Raw genomic sequence first — 19,488 nt, 5'->3', positions numbered from 1 at the left:
TGTTCAAGTGCTACGGTAGATAGGTATATTAGGTATGCAACGTGTGACTACGCCTTTCCAAACATGAAAATTTATCTTTACATAGTGGAATATTGCATACTTCAGAATAGTATTGTATGACATTATTGTCAATTTACAACGAAGGCATCTTGGTTGAGTCTACTGTGTCCATTTACTTGCAACTACATTAGCAACTTTGTTCAGTTCAGTATTCTGAAATCTTGTTTTATACTTTTTCAGCGCCGGTTATTGTCGTAGTTGGGTTTTAGTTTTTTCACTTTATATTATATAACAATTATATTATTATAGATAATTCTTTATTCCACACACAACATTCACATATACATAGATAGAAGACAAAATATGTATGATTATTAGTACCAAAGTAAGTAGTATGTCCAATAATGGCCTTTTCGCAAGGTAGCGATCTCATTCACATATTATGTAGTAGACGTTAAAAATGTAATGAACGTTAAACATTATTATTACTATCTATTAAAAGAATATATGACCGACTTTTTTACGATAGAGCAAGCAAATGAATAGTTGTGCTACCTGATGTTAAGTGGCCACCAGATTCCTTATACATCAGAAAATAGACAGTAAAAAATAGTTGTAGGTCCTTGCTGTAAGTTTTCTAAAATAAAATAGAAACCAATTTAGTTTGTAAAGAACCAATCATATCGCTTCAATTAGCGTTTGAATCGATACTATTGCTACTTCACAAACACATCCTTTGCTACGCATCCTCACACATCTCTGGTGGAGCAGCCTAAAGCTTAGTTACATTAAGTACTATAACTCTAATTTGAAAGTGATTTCTAATAAATAATTATTAAAATTGTGATACCTGTCAAATTTCAAATTATATTTCTGTATAATATTAGTATCTACGATAAAATCAAGGAATCTATACATATTAAACAAGCCCTATATGCTATAAAAATTGAATTAATTTTATATGCAGATAACGCAAAACATTTCTTTGATAAACTTACGGAAAGCACCATTTTCATACATAAAACTTCTTGCAAATATTGCTCTCATTTTGGATATTAAATAAATCGTAAATGAATATTCCAACCATATAATAATGCACAGAAATGAGGAAACACTTAAAACGGCATGTTTCTCGTAATATAGAGTATAAAATTGGTATTCAATACCTATTGAAGATGTTAACAATTAAATCATATTGTAGGGCAATTTATACATTTATGGGATGATATCAATAACCATCTTTAGAAGCATTTTATTTGGAATATCTTCTTATTAGTTTTGGAAAAATGTAACCAACGCCACCTAGAGTCAAATAACGAAAGCTTTTCATACCTTAAGCTTGTAAACTTTAAGTTTTTTACGTTTATGCGAACAGAAATAAAATAAACGTGTACAACGGGTATCTGTCTGTTTTCATGATCGTATCAATACTTTCGAAGATAACCCACCCCTACACGAAGTTAGAAATTTTACCTCTATATTTGAGTAAAGATTAGATGAACCTAGACACATACACACTATAAACTACTGTTAAATAATATGTACGCGGTGTATCCCTTAGATACATACAACTAGGTAGTGAAAGAGAAGAATAAATTTGATTGCTCTGGCGGAATCACGGGTGGCCGAATTGGTCAAGCGTCAGGCCCGGGTTGATGGAGATCGAATTTTTTCTATTCTTTAAAAAATATACCTACTGTAAAATTATTAGGTTCTACAAATGTCTAGATTTTCGTAATTTTTCCTACAAAAAAAGGGTCACACATAAACTACATATCTATTTAGTTCAAACGAAGATCTTTCGACCTTTGAGGTCTTATAAATAGTCGTAAAACTCATCTCACTGTATATTATGGTCTGGTTGGTTTTTGCGATAGCCACGTTTGGCGCGGTCTGGCATACCATGAGATCGTTGGCACATTAGGGACTAGCTACATTTTGCCACAACATTATAATTATTGATTTGGAAGAATCTGTTCTTGGTGTGATCGGTCGGAGCTGTTATTATTTTTTTTATTATAGACTCTTTAAATATGGTGATAATTTAAAAATCAATAAAATCACAAAAGTTAAAAAAATATCGTATCATAAATTTAAAAATGAATTTATTATTATACCGAAAAACTAATCGAAAAGGTTTAAGAAATACTAGATAGAAATGGGCAGGAGTTTAAAAAATATATGGCGGCGTGTCTGTTTGCCACACGCTCATAATAATTGTGACTATTGCGATTTCACGACACTTTTTTTCTGTTAGGTAGCCATTATTTTTGACTACGATACAAAACAAAAGCTATGATTTATTCCGGAAACCTTAACACATGCTTTCAAACGAACCTGTCACCCTACCAACCTACTATAGACCCAATGTTAAGAAATAGGTACATACGTTTGATTTTTCTGCTAAAAGATAAAAATTAATGGGAATATCTGATGTTGAACTAGAGCTCAAGAGAAGCAAGTAACACTTTTTTTTCTTTATATAAAACACGATGCCTTAAAATAAGTTGAGAGATCCGAGATCTGAATATACGATCAGCAATTCTAGAGATGATAATATTATGATAAGGAATGATGTTAAAAAAAATTCATTATGAAGTGGTTTTATTGTAAATTTATAAAAATTGTAGATATAGAGCATCTGATATAGAAATTAAAGCCACCAACGAACTGTCGAAAACTAATAAATATAATTATTTTAATTAGTAGAGAAATACATAATTTTTATACATTTACATATAAATTCCCCAGGAAACAAAAAAAAAATGAGATCAAGTCAAATTAAAACGAAGAAAAATTAAAAATTTTATGTGTCCGAATAAATGTATTTAATCCCACGCTGACAGATGATGAGACCGGTACGGGTTTTTTACCATTTTAAGATTGTAAGAACCAATTGACGGCTCCATTTAATTGCAAAACTCATATGAATGAAACATTAGATTCATTTGGAAAATGATAAATATTTATTACTGGTCAAGAATGTAATTGACAAATTATAGAAGATTATATTTTAACCCTTATTCAAACGCGAGCCTGTGGAGGAGTTAACAAAAAAGTAAGATACGTTCCTGGGTAATTTTGGGTCGTAGATTTCAAAAATACACACAAAAGAGGGGTTAGTGGGTGGGAAGTACCCTTTTTTTGGTGGGAAGTATATATAACGTCATCTGTTCGCTCTTGTAAAAAGATTGGAAAGGTGGGAACTATAGCTCCCAGTGTCCAGTATGACACCAATATTTTCAAACACTAGCTAGTTTCCCTGACTCCACTTGTGAATTAAATTTTATCGTAAAAAAATATATAGATTATATTTTTTAATAAAGCAGGCGAAAGTACTCATCAATGCAAGTTTCTTTTACTAAGGGAAGAATTCGGGAATTGAAAAATGAATGACTTCAATATAAACAAGGCATTTTTCTAAAACAAAATAAAAGCAATAGGTAGGTAAATACTAATGTATTGAGTTAAGATGTCTAATTATCTGATCAGGAAATAATGAATAATAATAAATAAGTTGCTTTTACCAACTAAAAAAGATTTTTTAGACACACGGATTTTATATATAGAATTTCCGAATGTCGTGTGCAGTGAAGAACACTGGGATGATATCTTCCCACTTATAGACTTAATTTCAATCGACTCTACCAAGGTATAAACGAAAGATTCTGGGCATATTTTTACGTTTCACGCAACCGTAATATAGTCTAGTTTACATAGCTAAAACTCAAATCTACTTATCTAATTTTTTTTCAGCACTACACAAAAAACCAAAAAATAACGGTCGTTTTCGGTCGCAAAATCACGTCACCTGACTTTGACGTGTGTTTACCATGACATGTAATAATTTTCTGAAAAGTGTTTCCATGAAAAAAAGTTCTCTGAAATGTTAAGATTGCGTAGATAAGTATTACACTGCATTAGGTTTAAGCATATAAAAATAAAACACGATTTATTTCAATCTGAGACGTGGGAAGTATAGCGTTTTAATAAGGGTTAATAATGTTTCGGTATGCAGTGAGAATATGAAAATTATCGCATTTTTTCAATATTATGACTTCTTTATTTGATTCGTTTTCTGGTTATGTAATGACTAATGATGTTTAATTTTATTATAAGAATAAACTTTAATTACATGTAACTCCACTATACCTAATTATACATGAAGTTATATTACTGTTACTTTTATAATTACTTGTGGCATTTGTTTAAGCCAGTGTGATTGTAATCGGTATGAAACAGGCCTTTTTCATTGACGATTGCTATGAAATCATATCAATTTTTTTTATATTATGACCATCATTTTATTCTTAATTATTATTATTTTTTTTTCACTTTTGTTTAATTATTGTTTGTATGAATTTTTAATCTAATTTAATTTTTAATCTGTATTATGTTAATGTATTAAATTTAAATCTGAATTTTAAATATTTGTATACCATAACATAATCGCCGCTCTGTTTATAAAATTGTTAAACATTTCACGGTCCCGCAGGACAGGCATTGCCTAGTGCGGGAACCAATGATTTTATTTCCTGTGTTTTAACGTTTTTCTTTAAGAAACTGTATTAAGCACTATTTAATGTATGTATTATGACTGATGTATACGTGTCTTAAAGAATAAATAATTTTTTACTTTTTACTTTTTTACTTTTATAATTCTATGAAACAAAGTGATGTAGCGTCATCACTATAATATAGTATAAAACAAAGTCGCTTTCTCTGTCCCTATGTCCCTTTGTATGCTTAAATCTTTTAAACTACGTAACGGATTTTGATTTGGTTTTTTTAATAGATACAGTGATTCAAGAGGAAGGTTTTAGACAAAGCGGGCGAGGCGACGGGCGGTATGCTAGTATATAATATACTGCATAACAATTAACAATGCTTTTCTTATTATAACTCGCAGCAAAACCACAAAAAGACAATTAATGTATAAAATGTCTACAGAAGTACCTTAAAAATAAATTCACTTTTACTATTTAAACAAGAATTACTATATAATATTATTATCTGATTCCACAACCAGGTGCTTTTGATAGCCGTTTAAGACATGACCTAAGTCCAGTCATTACCATAAGAGACTAATAAGAATTACGCATCGGTATCTAAGGCATGTTTATTTCGCAAACATCGTAAATCAAAGATGAGAAAATATCCAACTGCAATCAATTAAAATAATGTTCTTTCGAAGTAATGAGCGCTTAAGTGAGCGCTTCAGATTTCTTAGAATTTTACAAGTTGTACCTAGGCTATGCAGACAATTTTTTGTTTGATTTAATGTGAAGTTTAAATGCAGTTTAATAGACATGTTACTATTTTTTCGGTTATAATTCGTAGTGACAAGGTGCTGGAACTAGTTTCTTGCCCCAGTTTCATTTTATCTTGAAGTAATGTTTGTAAATTGCAACTACCAAAAAGCTTCAAAGTTCAAACGAAAACGCGGTACAAAAGGAACACCACTAAACATGTTATAGGACACAACACTCATACATACAAAACGATTCAAAACGACTTTGATCAGCGAAAATAATACAATGAACGTCTTTGAGCCCACTTCGATATTTTTTATTGTGCAATTTTTGAGCGAAAATTATTTTTTCGTACTTTTCACGACACTATTGCACGCTACTCGTTACATTCAATATTAACTATTTACTCCCATTAGTACAGCCTGTAAAAAAGCCAGTGAAATTAATGGAAGCAATAATATATAGTTTACACCGCCTAGAGTCTGGCGATAGAAAAATTAAACGACATTCCGTGGCTTATATCTACTAGTGAGGATAATGATAATCAATTACTAATTGTAGTATTAGTGTCTGTTACCGACAATGAAACACAAAAAATATTAATGGAAAAAATAAATACGGATCTCCAAATCTATTTTAATAAAATAATGTTTTATATTCCATAACACGAATTGGCCATTGATTTAATGAAGTAACAAGTATTACAGAGGTTAATGTTATAAAAATAACGTGACTCCACTTGTAGTTTTTAATACTTGTAATCCTCAAAGACCTCGTAATGAGCTTATAATGTAATATTAATCGAAATGTATTTAAATAAATTTATTTGAGAGCAGATGTGAATAATTATTGTTCTGATAAACATTAACCTATTATTTAAGTGAAGTCCCATGTCCCCTAGTGGGGTAAGGGGCAGGTGCATTATACATCGGTTTGACTGATCGAATTTCTTTAGAGACAAGTAGGTAATCAGCCTTCTGTGTCCTGCCAGAGACATATTTTTTTTTTCGTCTCCACCGGAAATCGAACCCAGGATCCCTCGGTTTTACGCTCACGCGTCAACCACTGTACCAAGGAGGCGGTCAATCCTGTTATTTAAGACTTTCAAAAACTTTGATTTTTGTTTAGCTTTAAATAATATAAAAAATACGACAGCGATATATTTTTTTTTTCCTTAGTAAGAATAAAAACCAACATTCAATCCAACAAATAAATAAAGACAGGGTATTGGATATAAGTTATATTCATGTCTTTTGATGCTTAGGATTTTTTAATAGCAAAATTGTGAATCGTAAAAATTTCTGTTATTTTACTAGCAGGCGTCAGAAATTGAGAAAAAAATAATTAACCGATTAATTTGATAGCTACCTATTTACCGACGACAAAGGAAATTTTTTATCACCGGTTAACCCGGGTAAATTTGGGGGAAGTGAATATATAAATAAATAATAAATAAATAAATATTTCAGGACAATTTTCATACACGGCACGAATCACGATCTGATCCCATATTAAGCTTTCGCTTGTGTTATAGAAATCAGATGGCTGATAAACATACATATATAATTTTAAATAAATCTTAATATATATAAATCTCGTGTCACAATGTTTGTCTTCAATGGACTCCTAAACCACATAACCGATTATAATGAAATTCGCACACTATGTGCAGTTCGATCCAACTTGAGAGATAGGATAGTTTAAATTTCAAATCGTTTAAGAGAAAGCGGGCGAAGCCGCGGGCGGTAAGCTAGTACTTATATAGATAAATAACACCCAGACACAGAGCAAACATCTATGTTCATCACACAAATATTTGCCCCGGGTGGGAATCGAACCCACGACCTCTGGCTTGGAAGGCAGGACCACTACCAACCAAGCCAACCGGTCATTCAAATAGAATCGTAAGTACCACATAATATATTATATTTAAATAATAATCATCAGGTAAATATTGAATACTTTTTTTTAATTATTATCATTGAAATGTAACATTTAAAAAATAAATAAGGCAATAACCATAAAAAGCTTTTCAAAATACATACCTACTTAACTATACTTAAAGCATAGTTAACAATATTAAAAAATTCGTAAGACGGTAGTAATACCGGATACAAAAATTATTAAAAAGTCAACTATCTTCATCTTCATAATATATATATAAATCTCGTGTCACAATGTTTGTCCTCAATGGACTCCTAAACCACTTAACCGATTATAATAAAATTCGCACACCATGTGCAGTTCAATCCAACTTGAGAGATAGGATAGGTTTTATCCCGGAAATCCCTCGGGAACGGGAACTATGCGGATTTTTCTTTGAAAACGCGGGCGAACCCGCGGGCGGAAAGCTAGTATTTTATATTAATAAAATAAAGCTTTTAAACAATATTACAAGAAGCGATTAAGATCATATTACCATATATTACGCTAATGTAATATAATATTGAAGGTCTATAATGTTACGATGAAAGTGAACTTGCCGCCGTAATTGCGTAAATCTGTCTATCGCAATGACCTTGGCAATGGTGAACCTGATTTTGATGCAATTCTATTCTGAATGTAAAACTGGTTTTTTGATGGTTGCAGAGTATAATAAATATCGTTATGATGTAATTGTAAAGGTTTTGTTTTATTTAAGATGCGCCAATTTTTATTTCAAGCTTGTATTTTGACATCAAGCTCCCTATAAAACTGAAAGTGCTTTTGTCATGTTCATAATTAATAAAGCCAATTTAGTTACCCTGTGTCGCAGATGAAAAGCTTTACAGTTCTAAGCGTGGCGTCAAAAGCTACGCCGCGACCACAGAATACCTACATAAGTGAAGTGAGTGAAGTCCCGTGTCCCCGTAGTGGGGTAAGGGGCAGATGCATTATGCATACATCTGTTTCACTGATCGATTTTTCTTTAGGGACAAGTAGGTGATCAGCCTTCTGTGTCCTACCAAACCGGGACATTTTTTTTTCTTTAGGGACAAGTAGGTGATCAGCCTTCTGTGTCCTACCAGACCGGGACATTTTTTTTTCTTCCACCGGTAATCGAACCCAAGACCCCTCGGTTCTACGTTCACGCGTCAAACACTGTACCAAGGAGGCGGTCAACATACAACAGAATACAATATAATAGTAGCTAAACGCTACCGCGTCCGTACGCAATACCTACGGCCGCGGTAGCGTTTGCACATATTATAATATTATATACTTATTTGATAAAAAAAACGTAATGCATCTCAATATCAATCGAAGCATCTACTAACGTAACAATGGTTGTTATTATTAATAAAAAATAAAGAAAATCTCTTCTCCACCTACAACAAACACATTGACACATTTATTGCACTAATAAAATGGAAGTTAGAACTCAACTCCTTGAGGTCACAGTTAACATTGATAACCAAAATGTACAAATAAAGAGCACATCGCCGACACAAATCTTACATGTATTTTTGACTAGATAGCCGTATTTGTGATCATGTGGTGCAATTGAATACACTGTCATTGAACTAGAAATATACGTATTGTTCATGTGTGTTTTATTACTTTAATAATTTCTGTGAAAGGAAACTCTAAACTAAATCAGAAATATAATTGCTCTTGAATTAATAAAATGCATTTACTCCCCTAAGTTGTGATTCCATACCAATCCATACTAATATTATAAATGCGAAAGTGTGCTGATTTACACAGGGTCAGACTCTGTCTGTCTGTCTGACTCAATCACGCCTAAACTACTGAACCAGTTTTCATGAAATTTGGTATGGAGATATTTTGATACCCGACAAAGAACATAGGCTACTTTTTTCCCCGGGAAATAGGATAGGTTTTATCCCGGAAATCCCACGGGAACGGGAATTATGCGGGTTTTTCTTTGACTGCGCGGGCGAAGCTGCGGGTGGATAGCTAGTATTAAATAATTATGCAAAAACACCATGATTCCATACCAATATTACAATAATTAATAATACTGGATGTTTTTTTTCTTACTTTTACTACTTCTAAATACTTAGGAGATGAAACTTTTTCACCATAGCTTTTGTGAACGAACTGTTAATTATTTAATAATTAGCTTGTTGCTATTTGCATGATATTATGGGGATATAAAAATGATAATATATCTGATGGACATGGGACTCTTAAAAACAGATAAATCGATACGAATAATATTTTTCATTGGATTTTTTGGGACATTTTTTCATTTAGAATAAAGAGTTTTAAAAAAAAAATATTATGCATTATTATTAGTTACATCTTAAAATAGCTAGCCTTAATTTTTGCAAGTCACTTGAACGTGTGAGCTATCAGTTAAAAACTACTTAATATTATAACATATTTTGCTATATATTAATAATTAATCTTCTTCATACAGATAAAGCTAGGCTCGTTAAAAACTAGCTGCTGTTACTGAAGAATTAATATTTTTAATTTGCACCTTATATTTAGTATGATACCTACATTATCAGTTTGAAGCTGAAGCTTTCTCTTTATAGTTCAGTCAGCAAATGAATTGAATAAATTGTCAATTTTTGTATCAATCAACATTATATTTATTTATTTTTATATCACTTATTTTATTTGGCAGTTAGATCAAAATTAAAAAAAATAACACACTTTTATTTTCTGTTAGCGGTCCGCCTCTCGCTTAGCAACACATTTGGCGATTGATTTTTATAGATAGATATTCATGACGTCATTTGTACACGCAAATAAGTACTCAGAATTTTAATGTTTTAAATATTTGACTGTTTGCAACTAATATAATAATATAAGCTTAAAAGCTTCAGGAAAGCTTCCTAAAACTATAAAGTGTGTAAAATTGAATTATTTCTGAGTGATTGACTATATACAGTCTGTATGCATAACTACATTTTTCGAAGCATAACGAACATATAGTGTAGGTACTATAAATCACTACATAGTATAAAACAAAGTCGCTTTCTCTGTCCCTATGCAATTATGCATGCTTAAATCTTTAAAACTACGCAACGGATTGATTCTTGTTTTAATAGATAGAGTGAATCTTCAGAAATGTTTTAGTAATTTAGTGTAACATTAAATGGGTTTAGACAAAGCGGGCGAAGCCGCGGGAGGGTCGCTAGTAAATATTAAAGGCTAGATAACATATGCGTTTACTTTTCATGTATTATTGAAATTAGCAATTAACCTTTTACGCCGTGTAGGTGTTCGTTTTTTACTTGTAATTGAGCCATCTCCGTTTTATTAACATAGTAACTTCTTAACTATATAAACTATTACTTACCACTACTTATGGAACTACTTATTTAGGAAAAGATTTACTTTATTTATGCAACTACTACAGATAATAGTATTTTTTTATTTTTAATACTGCACGATAGTAGCAACATGAAACTATCATTTCTAACTAAAAAAATCTGTTACTCATTATATAAAGTATATATATAATCATATATTTATTGTATTATTCCGTTTCCCAAATTAAGCAAGTTAATATTAATTTTAATCAGGATAAAAAATTTAAACTCTAAAATATATTTTCAACTAGCCGTACATTGAGCTCGAGATAACGAATTAACAAAAATTGAATTTCAATTTATAATTTATAACAAAAAAAACAATTAACTCTACCATCACGTATAAGTTCTGTCAGTCCAAACCCAAAAAAAAAAAACATTGCAAAATCGCAACTTCTTAATCGGCTAATGGTATTCTAATCACGAATTATAAATCACGATTCATCAAAACTGCAATACAATAGAGCTTTCATAATGAAACCGATTGAATTACTGAAATTAATAATTATTACCCTTGAAAACCTTTGACTGACGAGGTCGAAAAAAAAAACATTACGCTAATTACCCGATCATGTATGTGATATCTTGCAAACTCTATTACTATGAGAATTACGTCAGAACACGCGTTTGATGGATCAGGATTAGGAGCAGGTCACTTGGTATATAATAGGTCACTTTGTTGGCAGAAGCACAGTTTCGAGTGAGCTTCACATTCGGTAGTACATCCAACAATACAAAATGAAACTGGTAATTTGATTTTTTATAATATTCATATAATATTTAAAACAATTGTTTACTCATCCATCAAGTGCTATCAAAATATGAAGTTTTAACATCAAACTGTATATTCCAATATCCAGTAAAGCATTTTCCTGCGCTTAAATTTACCATAACTTAACCATTTACTTAACTTTAACTTAACCATGTAAACGACTTTTCTCAAGCTTTTCAATTTTAATACGTATTCAATATCTGCCCCAAAAGTATACTTGTATAAGTAAATCAATTTAAAGCCTCCCTAAAATAAACATAAGAGTTTGGTGTAAGAATAATTAAATAATATCACCATATTATCTTTTCATAATTGTAGTGTTATAATGACCTGAAAATCTCCCTCATCATATTGATCATAAATACATCATCCCATCTTATTTCCACCTATAACCATAGTTAACTTATTGCTCCTTTCAAACAAGTTTGTACCACAATTGTCCTTTCAGCAGTCCCTTTTAAAAACATGCCTTAATTTATTTTTACAGTTCGTCATCGCCGCTTGCATCGCTGTCGCCGCAGCAGGCCGTCTGGAGCACCTGGAACGAGGCTACCTTCCACCAGACAGTTCCAACTCTCTCTCCGGAGGTTTTAACTCACACAGCGGATCCCATAACGGTTTCGGATCTGGATCTGGACATTTCGGAGCCAGCGCTCGAGGATCCCAGGGCTCCAACGCTTTCGGCCATGGTGGATCTTCTTTCAACAGCGGTTTTGACAGCCAGGGATCTAATGGATTTGGATCACACGGCGCATCTAATGGTTTCGGGTCCCACGGGGCATCCAACAGTTTCGGATCACAGGGTGCGTCCAATGCATTCGGATCACAGGGGGCAACCAATGGTTTCGGATCCCACGGTTCGTCAAATGGTTTTGGATCACAGGGAGCGTCCAATGGCTTCTCCTCTCATTCGCACGGATCTGGTTTCAATTCCAACCAAGGTTTTGGATCTAACAGTGCTTTGAATGCCGCTGACTTGAAGCAATACCTGCCCCCGGACCAGCCCTCATCTGGTTCTCTCCATGGCTTCTCCGGATCTTCCATCAAACGTGAGTAATTTAAATACGTATTTAATTTTAATACAAAATATTTTCGTCTTAATAATATAATAATTTACGGCAATTTGTTCTTGTTTATCTATTAATATAAAACATTGTATATCTATCAATTGACAAATCACTAGCTTCATAAATTCTATAAAAACAACATTTATCCTATACAAACAATTTATAAATATATTAAGAGCACTTTTCAATAAGTATTTGCATGTGATTTGCAATTGATAATAGTGTCACATCAATAAAACCGCATACTACTCTTTATTCATCGATCATCATTATTCCATATATTATACCCTACTATACCTTTCTCAACATAATAATAATCGTACACGTCTACTCCATTCCTTACCCAACATAATCAATTTATTCGCCACCTGCCCTATTATTATTATATATATTATCTATATTATCTTTCATAATAATCAATATACTAACACTTATCTGCCTAACTATTTCTCTTTTCAAAATAACCAAATCTACTTACAGCTGCCTGCTCAACCTGTGGCTTCGGACGCCAGCAATCCCAGTACTCCCAGAACCAATATGCCCAGGCCCCCAGCACACAATACGGTCAGCCCCAGTTCGGATCCCAGCAGAACAACGCTTTCGCTGCAACCCGTTCTTTTGAAGCCAACCGTCAATACCTGGCTCCTAAGTCCCAGGAGATTCCTCAGCAACCCTTCGACGAACAGACAGGCTATCATTACTGATGTGTTGTGTTCATTGTATAGTATTAAATGATTGAATTGTATGTTGTATTTTATTTAACTAAAATGAATATAAACGAGAGAAAGATAATCACTAATCAACGCCTGTAAGGTGTTTTTAAATTACTATCACTTTATGAATAACTTCTATACTTTTTAGATGTTGAGAAATCAGACCAAATAGCAAGTAATGATATAACACATTTCTTTTCAATAAATGATTAATAGTAGGCTTTTTTTAAATAGTAGGCTTTTTTTAAATTCAAATTCAAATTCAAATTCAAATTCTCTTTATTTGCTGAATGTAGTTACATAGCTGAAGTAGTACAAATTTTATAGGTTCTTAGACATTCTGCTCGTAATTGAGCGTGCAAATATCTTAAATTATACATAATTATACATATATAATTACATTTAAATACTAATTTTCAGCCAATCACGCATAAGCTCACTTTCAGTCAAAAGCACTCACTTATAGTTTTATGTATTTTTAAATAAACTTATTAAAATTATTAAAATCACATCTTAGCGCCTGTTAATATATAACAAACTGAAAATAGAAAATCTTTATACACTTTTATCATTGAAATAAACTATATCACTACAATATAGAGTAGAACAAAAGCACAGAGCTTTTTTTTGTCTGTCGTTCACTATGTATTTTAAGTGTGACTATAATATTTTGTTAAGTTTGGGCGAAACCGCGCGTGAAAAGCTAGACGTCTAATTATTATTTGACCAATGACGATAACAGCCACTATTATTTCGAAAATAAAAATAATTAAAAATCTGACTCAACAAGAATTAAATTTCAAATATCAATAAAGTGTCAATATAACAAAAGACATATTATGTTACACAAATGACACAACGAGCGAAATATAACACAAAATTGGAAAATCATCGTATGTTAGATAGTTTAATGAAATAAAAATTCTACTAATCACTACATCTTTTTTATATATATATAAATCTCGTGTCACAATGTTTGTCCTCAATGGACTCCTAAACCATTTAACCGATTATAATAAAATTCGCACACCATGTGCAGTTCGATCCAACTTGAGAGATAGGTTAGGTTTTATCCCGGAAATCGCACGGGAACGGGAACTATGCGGGTTTTCCTTTGCAAACGCGGGCGAAGCCGCGGGTGGAAATTTAGTTACTTATAAATTCAAATTTTGTGAGGATGGATGTTTGTTACTCTTTCACGAAAAAGCTATGGGACAGATATATGAAGCTTTAGGAAGCTTTACAGAAATATAGGTCTAACATCAGAATATCATAGGAGCTGTACAATTACTTGATTATGCCCTTGGGTTCCGCTGAAGCCGCGAAACCGCGCGCACAGCTAGTATTCACCTAATGTATTCACGCGCTAACTAGAAAGAGACCAGACCATTGATATGATATAAGTAACCTATATTTTTATCTTGTATTCATTGACTTTATAAAACCTTCAAAAGTTAATTTGTTATTTGATTTTTTATAAATGCAATTTTTTTGAAACCATTCAACCACCTTCGAACCCTCGTCTTTTACATTGATTGCAAAGTATCCGCAAAAATTGGCTAATTCGCTAATCGGCTTAACGCAAATCTATCGAGTCATTATGAAGACGTTTGGATAATATGATTTTTTTCTATATTTTGTACTAAAGGGAGCACAAAAGAGCACCTGGGTCGATAAATATTAATAACCTTCCGTAATTACGGCACAAGTTCGCGTCAATTGGACGCGCCCATTTAGTTTTCGACACAGATCATTCAATGGGAACTGGTTTCAGTGAAGATGTTTAAGCTTTGATCACATTGAGCTTTTTCGTGTATGGTAATTAAAAAAATGAATTAAATTTGACTTTGAATGATACAAAACTTGTGTTAAAAAGAAGTGTTATTGCTGATATAGCAATTTGATGAGTTTCATATTATTCATTTTATTACCATTTAAGGCATTGCGAAAGTCTCTTTGTTAAAAAACATTGGAAACAATTTCAAAATTAGAAAATATGAAAATTTACATATTTTATTTAGACATCATACTTATATACCAATATAATAGCCATAATACTAATATAACAGACATAATATAACTTTTCTAAAATTGACTCCATCAAGCCGAAAGCTCAGTGCAACCACAGCTTTTGAATTTTAAACGCACATTTTTTGCGTAAATTATTATAAGCGATGCGTGTATTGTAGCGGTTATATTTAAACAAGGAAGGCACAATTAACAATTATTGTTCTACATTTAAAGCACAAAAAATCGTATTGTTACATAACGTTTCAAAAAATAATTGATTTTAAAGCTTCCATAAAAGGTTGTCTCGATTCTTTTTACATTTTTTTAAATGTAATTCTTACGATATTAATATCCGTCTCAAATGGGAGCTCTATGTCTAATAGACTTTTGGTTAGAAGATATGTAACGTTTAAAAAATTTGTTTTAATATTAAAAGCTTCGCTAAATACTTTACCAATTACAATTCAATTGAAAATCTGTAAGGTCAAAGATTGTAATTTTTGGACATCTTCTATAGAAAGTGACTTTTTCAAAGGTCGTCAGGTACAGATATTTTAATGGGTTATTTTATTTCTTTGTCTTATATATAAGGATGGGATTAACTTAATAATGTCACAGTACAATCGTGTTCAGAATTCACAGGATTAAAATGTACAAAATGCTTAACTTGGTAAGTGTGAAAATTTTATTTAAATTGCATAAAATGGCAGCATAAAATAATAATTGTAGGACGTATACTTACATTATATTAATAACTCGTGAACGGCTGATTAGTATTATTAACTTTTTCAAGGGATTTTTCAATACGTAATTTTTACGGGAAAAATGCCGGGAGTCTTTCCGTCTTCTATGAGTTCTAAGAACCCAGAAGTGACGAACATTAATTATATTCTACTAGCTGCTCACCCCTGTTTCATCCGTGTTTGTCAGTTATGGAAAAAATAGTTTAATAGTTTTCCTGGTAAATTTTATATTTATTCTCCATAAGTACCTTAGCAAAAATACGAATAAATAGAGGATTTGGTGGATCCTTTCTCGAGTTTTACGCTTAACAAACAATTAGACACTATTATAACTTAATTCAAATTCCAGGTCACTTTCGCATCTATCCTCGCATACAGCACAGCTGGTCTGCTACCAACTGCAATTCCAGGCGATACATACCTTCCACCTGGATCAGCAGCTCAGAGCGCCACCTACCTTCCACCTGGATCATCAGCTCAAAGCGCCACCTACCTTCCACCTGGTAATGGGAATACGAGGGCACAGCAGGCGGTGGAGAGAAATGCAGCTGTTCTGAGATTGGATCAGGAAATTGGTGAAGAAGGTAGTGTAATATTACCTAGTCTCTATATATATATAATTCTCGTATCACGGTGATTGTAGTAAAGCTCCTTTTCAACGGTTTGACCGATTCTCATTATATTTTCAGTGCATATCGGGTATGTTTGAGAATCGGACAACATCTATTTTTCACCCCCCTAAGATTTATTTAGATAGATCCTACATTATATATGAAATACTAGTTTGCTCATAAACAGTGTACCTACTAATATAGTATTTGAACTTATGGTCCAATCAATAAAAAATATAAAACATATAAATTTATAAAGATTAGACAAAATTCGATCACGGCGCGGGACTCGAACCCGCATCCTTTCACGCCAATCCATTTTTTCTATTCTTTATAAATTTTTATTTATAAAGCATTTAAATGCCATAAAACCAAAAATATCAAATTCAATATAAAACATACTTTAAATATATAAATGAATCTTTAAAAGATTCCCAATTAAATCAGTCTCCAAAAGATAAAAAAGAAACAAAGTAAAAACTGAATTAATGGGCCTTCGGTAAAACAATCACGATCGCGGAAGATCAAACATTTAACAAGATAAAGCATTAAACACGAAAACAGTGCTTAATTGAAGCTTTAATGTATTCCTATTTAAATGTTCTATAAAAAGGGCAAAGAGTACTTCATACATAATTAGTTGTTTAAGTGGTAATTAGTAAAAAAATGATAAAAACTTCACGCTGTTTACTAAATCTGCGTTACGAATTTTGAAACAGCTTGAACCGCCTAACAACAAAAGTACGTTTGGATAAGTTATCAATCCGGAGTACATTGCAGTATTTAGTTAAAAAATTATGTTTTAATTGCTAACTTATATAAATTTGCTACAACAAATTGTTGACAAAAAAAGTGATATCTCAACTTCACACGCGACTAAATAACGAATCCCGAAAAATTCTTACAAATTATTAATTTAGAAAAAATGATATCAACCAAAACACTCAAAAATGCTAACAATATGTCTATTAACAAAATTGCTAACAGGTTTTCGCTACGCCTACGAAACATCCAACAACATACAAGCTGAAGAGGCGGGCGACAGCACTCAAACACGAGGCGGTTTCTCCTACAAAGGCGATGATGGCAAGACCTACTCCATCACGTTCACAGCTGGAGAGGGCGGGTACCAGCCCCAGGGTGACCATCTGCCAGTACCACCACCTACTCCGCAAGAGATTCTTTTGGCTCTAGAACAGAACGCCCGTGATGAAGCTGCAGGCATATTTGATGATGGTATGTTTTGCTAATCAAAACTTGAAGGTTGTTAAGTTTTATGTAAATTAGTTATAATGATTGATAAGTAGTATACGGTAGGAGCAATATCTATAACAACATATACACATATAAACATAATTTAACTAACACGAAAACTACTTAGAAGAATTAAAAGAACTATAAATAAAAAAAAAATCGAGATCAACATTAATTTGCTTCTATTCCGCAATTAGACAATATCTTTACTATAAAGAAATGCTATTTTTTTTATTCCTATTTTGCAGGCCAATACCATGCCGAAGCGTCTGGAAACGATGGATCTGCAAGCTTCGGCTCAGCTAATAAACAAGGCAGTTTTAACTCAAATTCTGGTTACTCTTATTAAAATATAGAAATGTTATTATTTGCATACATTGTTTATACAGATGTGAGATGAACAAGCTATTTATACCTAAATTATGTGATTTTTATGAATAAAATTTTACACCATGAAATGTTATATTTTAATAACAGCTAACGTTCCCAAAAAGACTGAATACTTATTCTTGATTTTTGGCATAAAAATCATTACGTTCACCTATAGAATATTACGAAAATCATGAGTAAAATGTTTATATTTTTACTTATTACAAAAGCAACAGAACTAACTTTGATACTTCAAACCTTCACAGACTAAAATTACTTACTTACAAATTACTTATTTACTTTACTTATTACTTATTAAAAAAGCACGTTAATCACTACATAGTATAAACCAAATTCCCTTTCTCTGTCCCTATGTCCCTTTGTATGCTTAAATCTTTAAAACTACGCGACGGATTTTTATGCGGTTTTGTATAATAGATAGAGTGATTCAAGAGGAAGGTTTTAGTTTATAATTAATTAGGTTTTAGACAAAGTGGGCGAAGCCGCGGGTGGTAAGCTAGTTTTGTAATAATTTTGCAATATTGCCGTGAAATCTCACGTTGTTCAAATGGGAATTAGCCTCGGGAGCACGTAACTGCCTCATTAGTTAGCAAACACATGCGGTATAATGACAACAATCAAATTATGTAGAGCCTTGACTTACTAACGATCGTTACTCCAAATATATCTTCTTGGTGGTATAGTTTTGATTCGTTTTAGATGGAGAAAGAAATGGATGGGCGTTAATTTTGTAAGAGTTGTTAATGATGTATTATTGTGATTTATAGCAATTTATTGTATTGTAGCAATTGCTAATGACACCTTTGCAACATAACGAGTTTATACTCGTACACTATTTTATTCTCTATGTATTCTAGAATGTAGAGATACGATACTGTGGGAACGTTATTATGCTGTCGTATTTTAATAAAACACAGCTTTTATATACTTAAACCACTTTTATATAAATGGGATTTTATATGTAGCTTACTCTGTTTATAAAGAAATAATCCAAATTATGTAACTCATATTATAAATCCTAAAGCTCTATTGTTTGTATGAATTTGAAATTGAAATTGCTGAATCACAGACATGATCGAATTTAGAAAAAGAAGTATACATATTCATGGGCGTAGCCACGGTGGGGCAGGGTGGGGCACTTGCCCCACTCTAGCTTTAACCTGGAAGGTAGGTAGATACCTAACCAAATCTAAAAATTGAAGTAAGTACCTACTAACTCTTTTGACTGACTAACACCTAACAAGTGTCATACGCCCAGCGACCAAACGGCTGAAGATTTTTGGATCTAAGTATTTCGTGGTGTGGTAGGTGAACTATTGTTCAAAAATTATTCAAAACATCTTATTAGGTGTTTTGAATAAGAATAATTCGAATAACGAATTACACACGAAAAAAAGAAAATAGCT

The 19,488-nt window shown here is 32.2% G+C and overlaps 2 protein-coding genes across 2 annotated transcripts; both read left to right on the top strand.

Annotated features, from left to right (window-relative positions):
- The first annotated feature begins 11,215 nt into the window (after positions 1–11,215).
- LOC123699143 (filaggrin-2-like) lies at positions 11,216–13,106 on the top strand. The gene is made up of 3 exons (XM_045646022.1): positions 11,216–11,269; positions 11,782–12,343; positions 12,842–13,106. The coding sequence occupies exons 1-3, from the start codon at positions 11,261–11,263 to the stop codon at positions 13,063–13,065; spliced, it is 795 nt and encodes a 264-aa protein (XP_045501978.1). The 5' UTR covers positions 11,216–11,260; the 3' UTR covers positions 13,066–13,106.
- Positions 13,107–15,742: 2,636 nt separating this feature from the next.
- LOC123699323 (pupal cuticle protein 27-like) lies at positions 15,743–18,041 on the top strand. Its single transcript, XM_045646250.1, has 4 exons — positions 15,743–15,754; positions 16,177–16,411; positions 17,426–17,674; positions 17,941–18,041. Exons 1-4 carry the CDS (start codon positions 15,743–15,745, stop codon positions 18,039–18,041), a joined length of 597 nt encoding a protein of 198 aa, XP_045502206.1.
- The last annotated feature ends 1,447 nt before the right edge of the window (positions 18,042–19,488 follow it).

This window comes from Colias croceus, chromosome 17, assembly GCF_905220415.1.
Source record: "Colias croceus chromosome 17, ilColCroc2.1".
Taxonomy (NCBI): Eukaryota; Metazoa; Arthropoda; class Insecta; order Lepidoptera; family Pieridae; genus Colias; species Colias croceus.
Note: the sequence above shows the minus strand (reverse complement) of the source record. Positions and strands in the feature narration are given on the sequence as shown.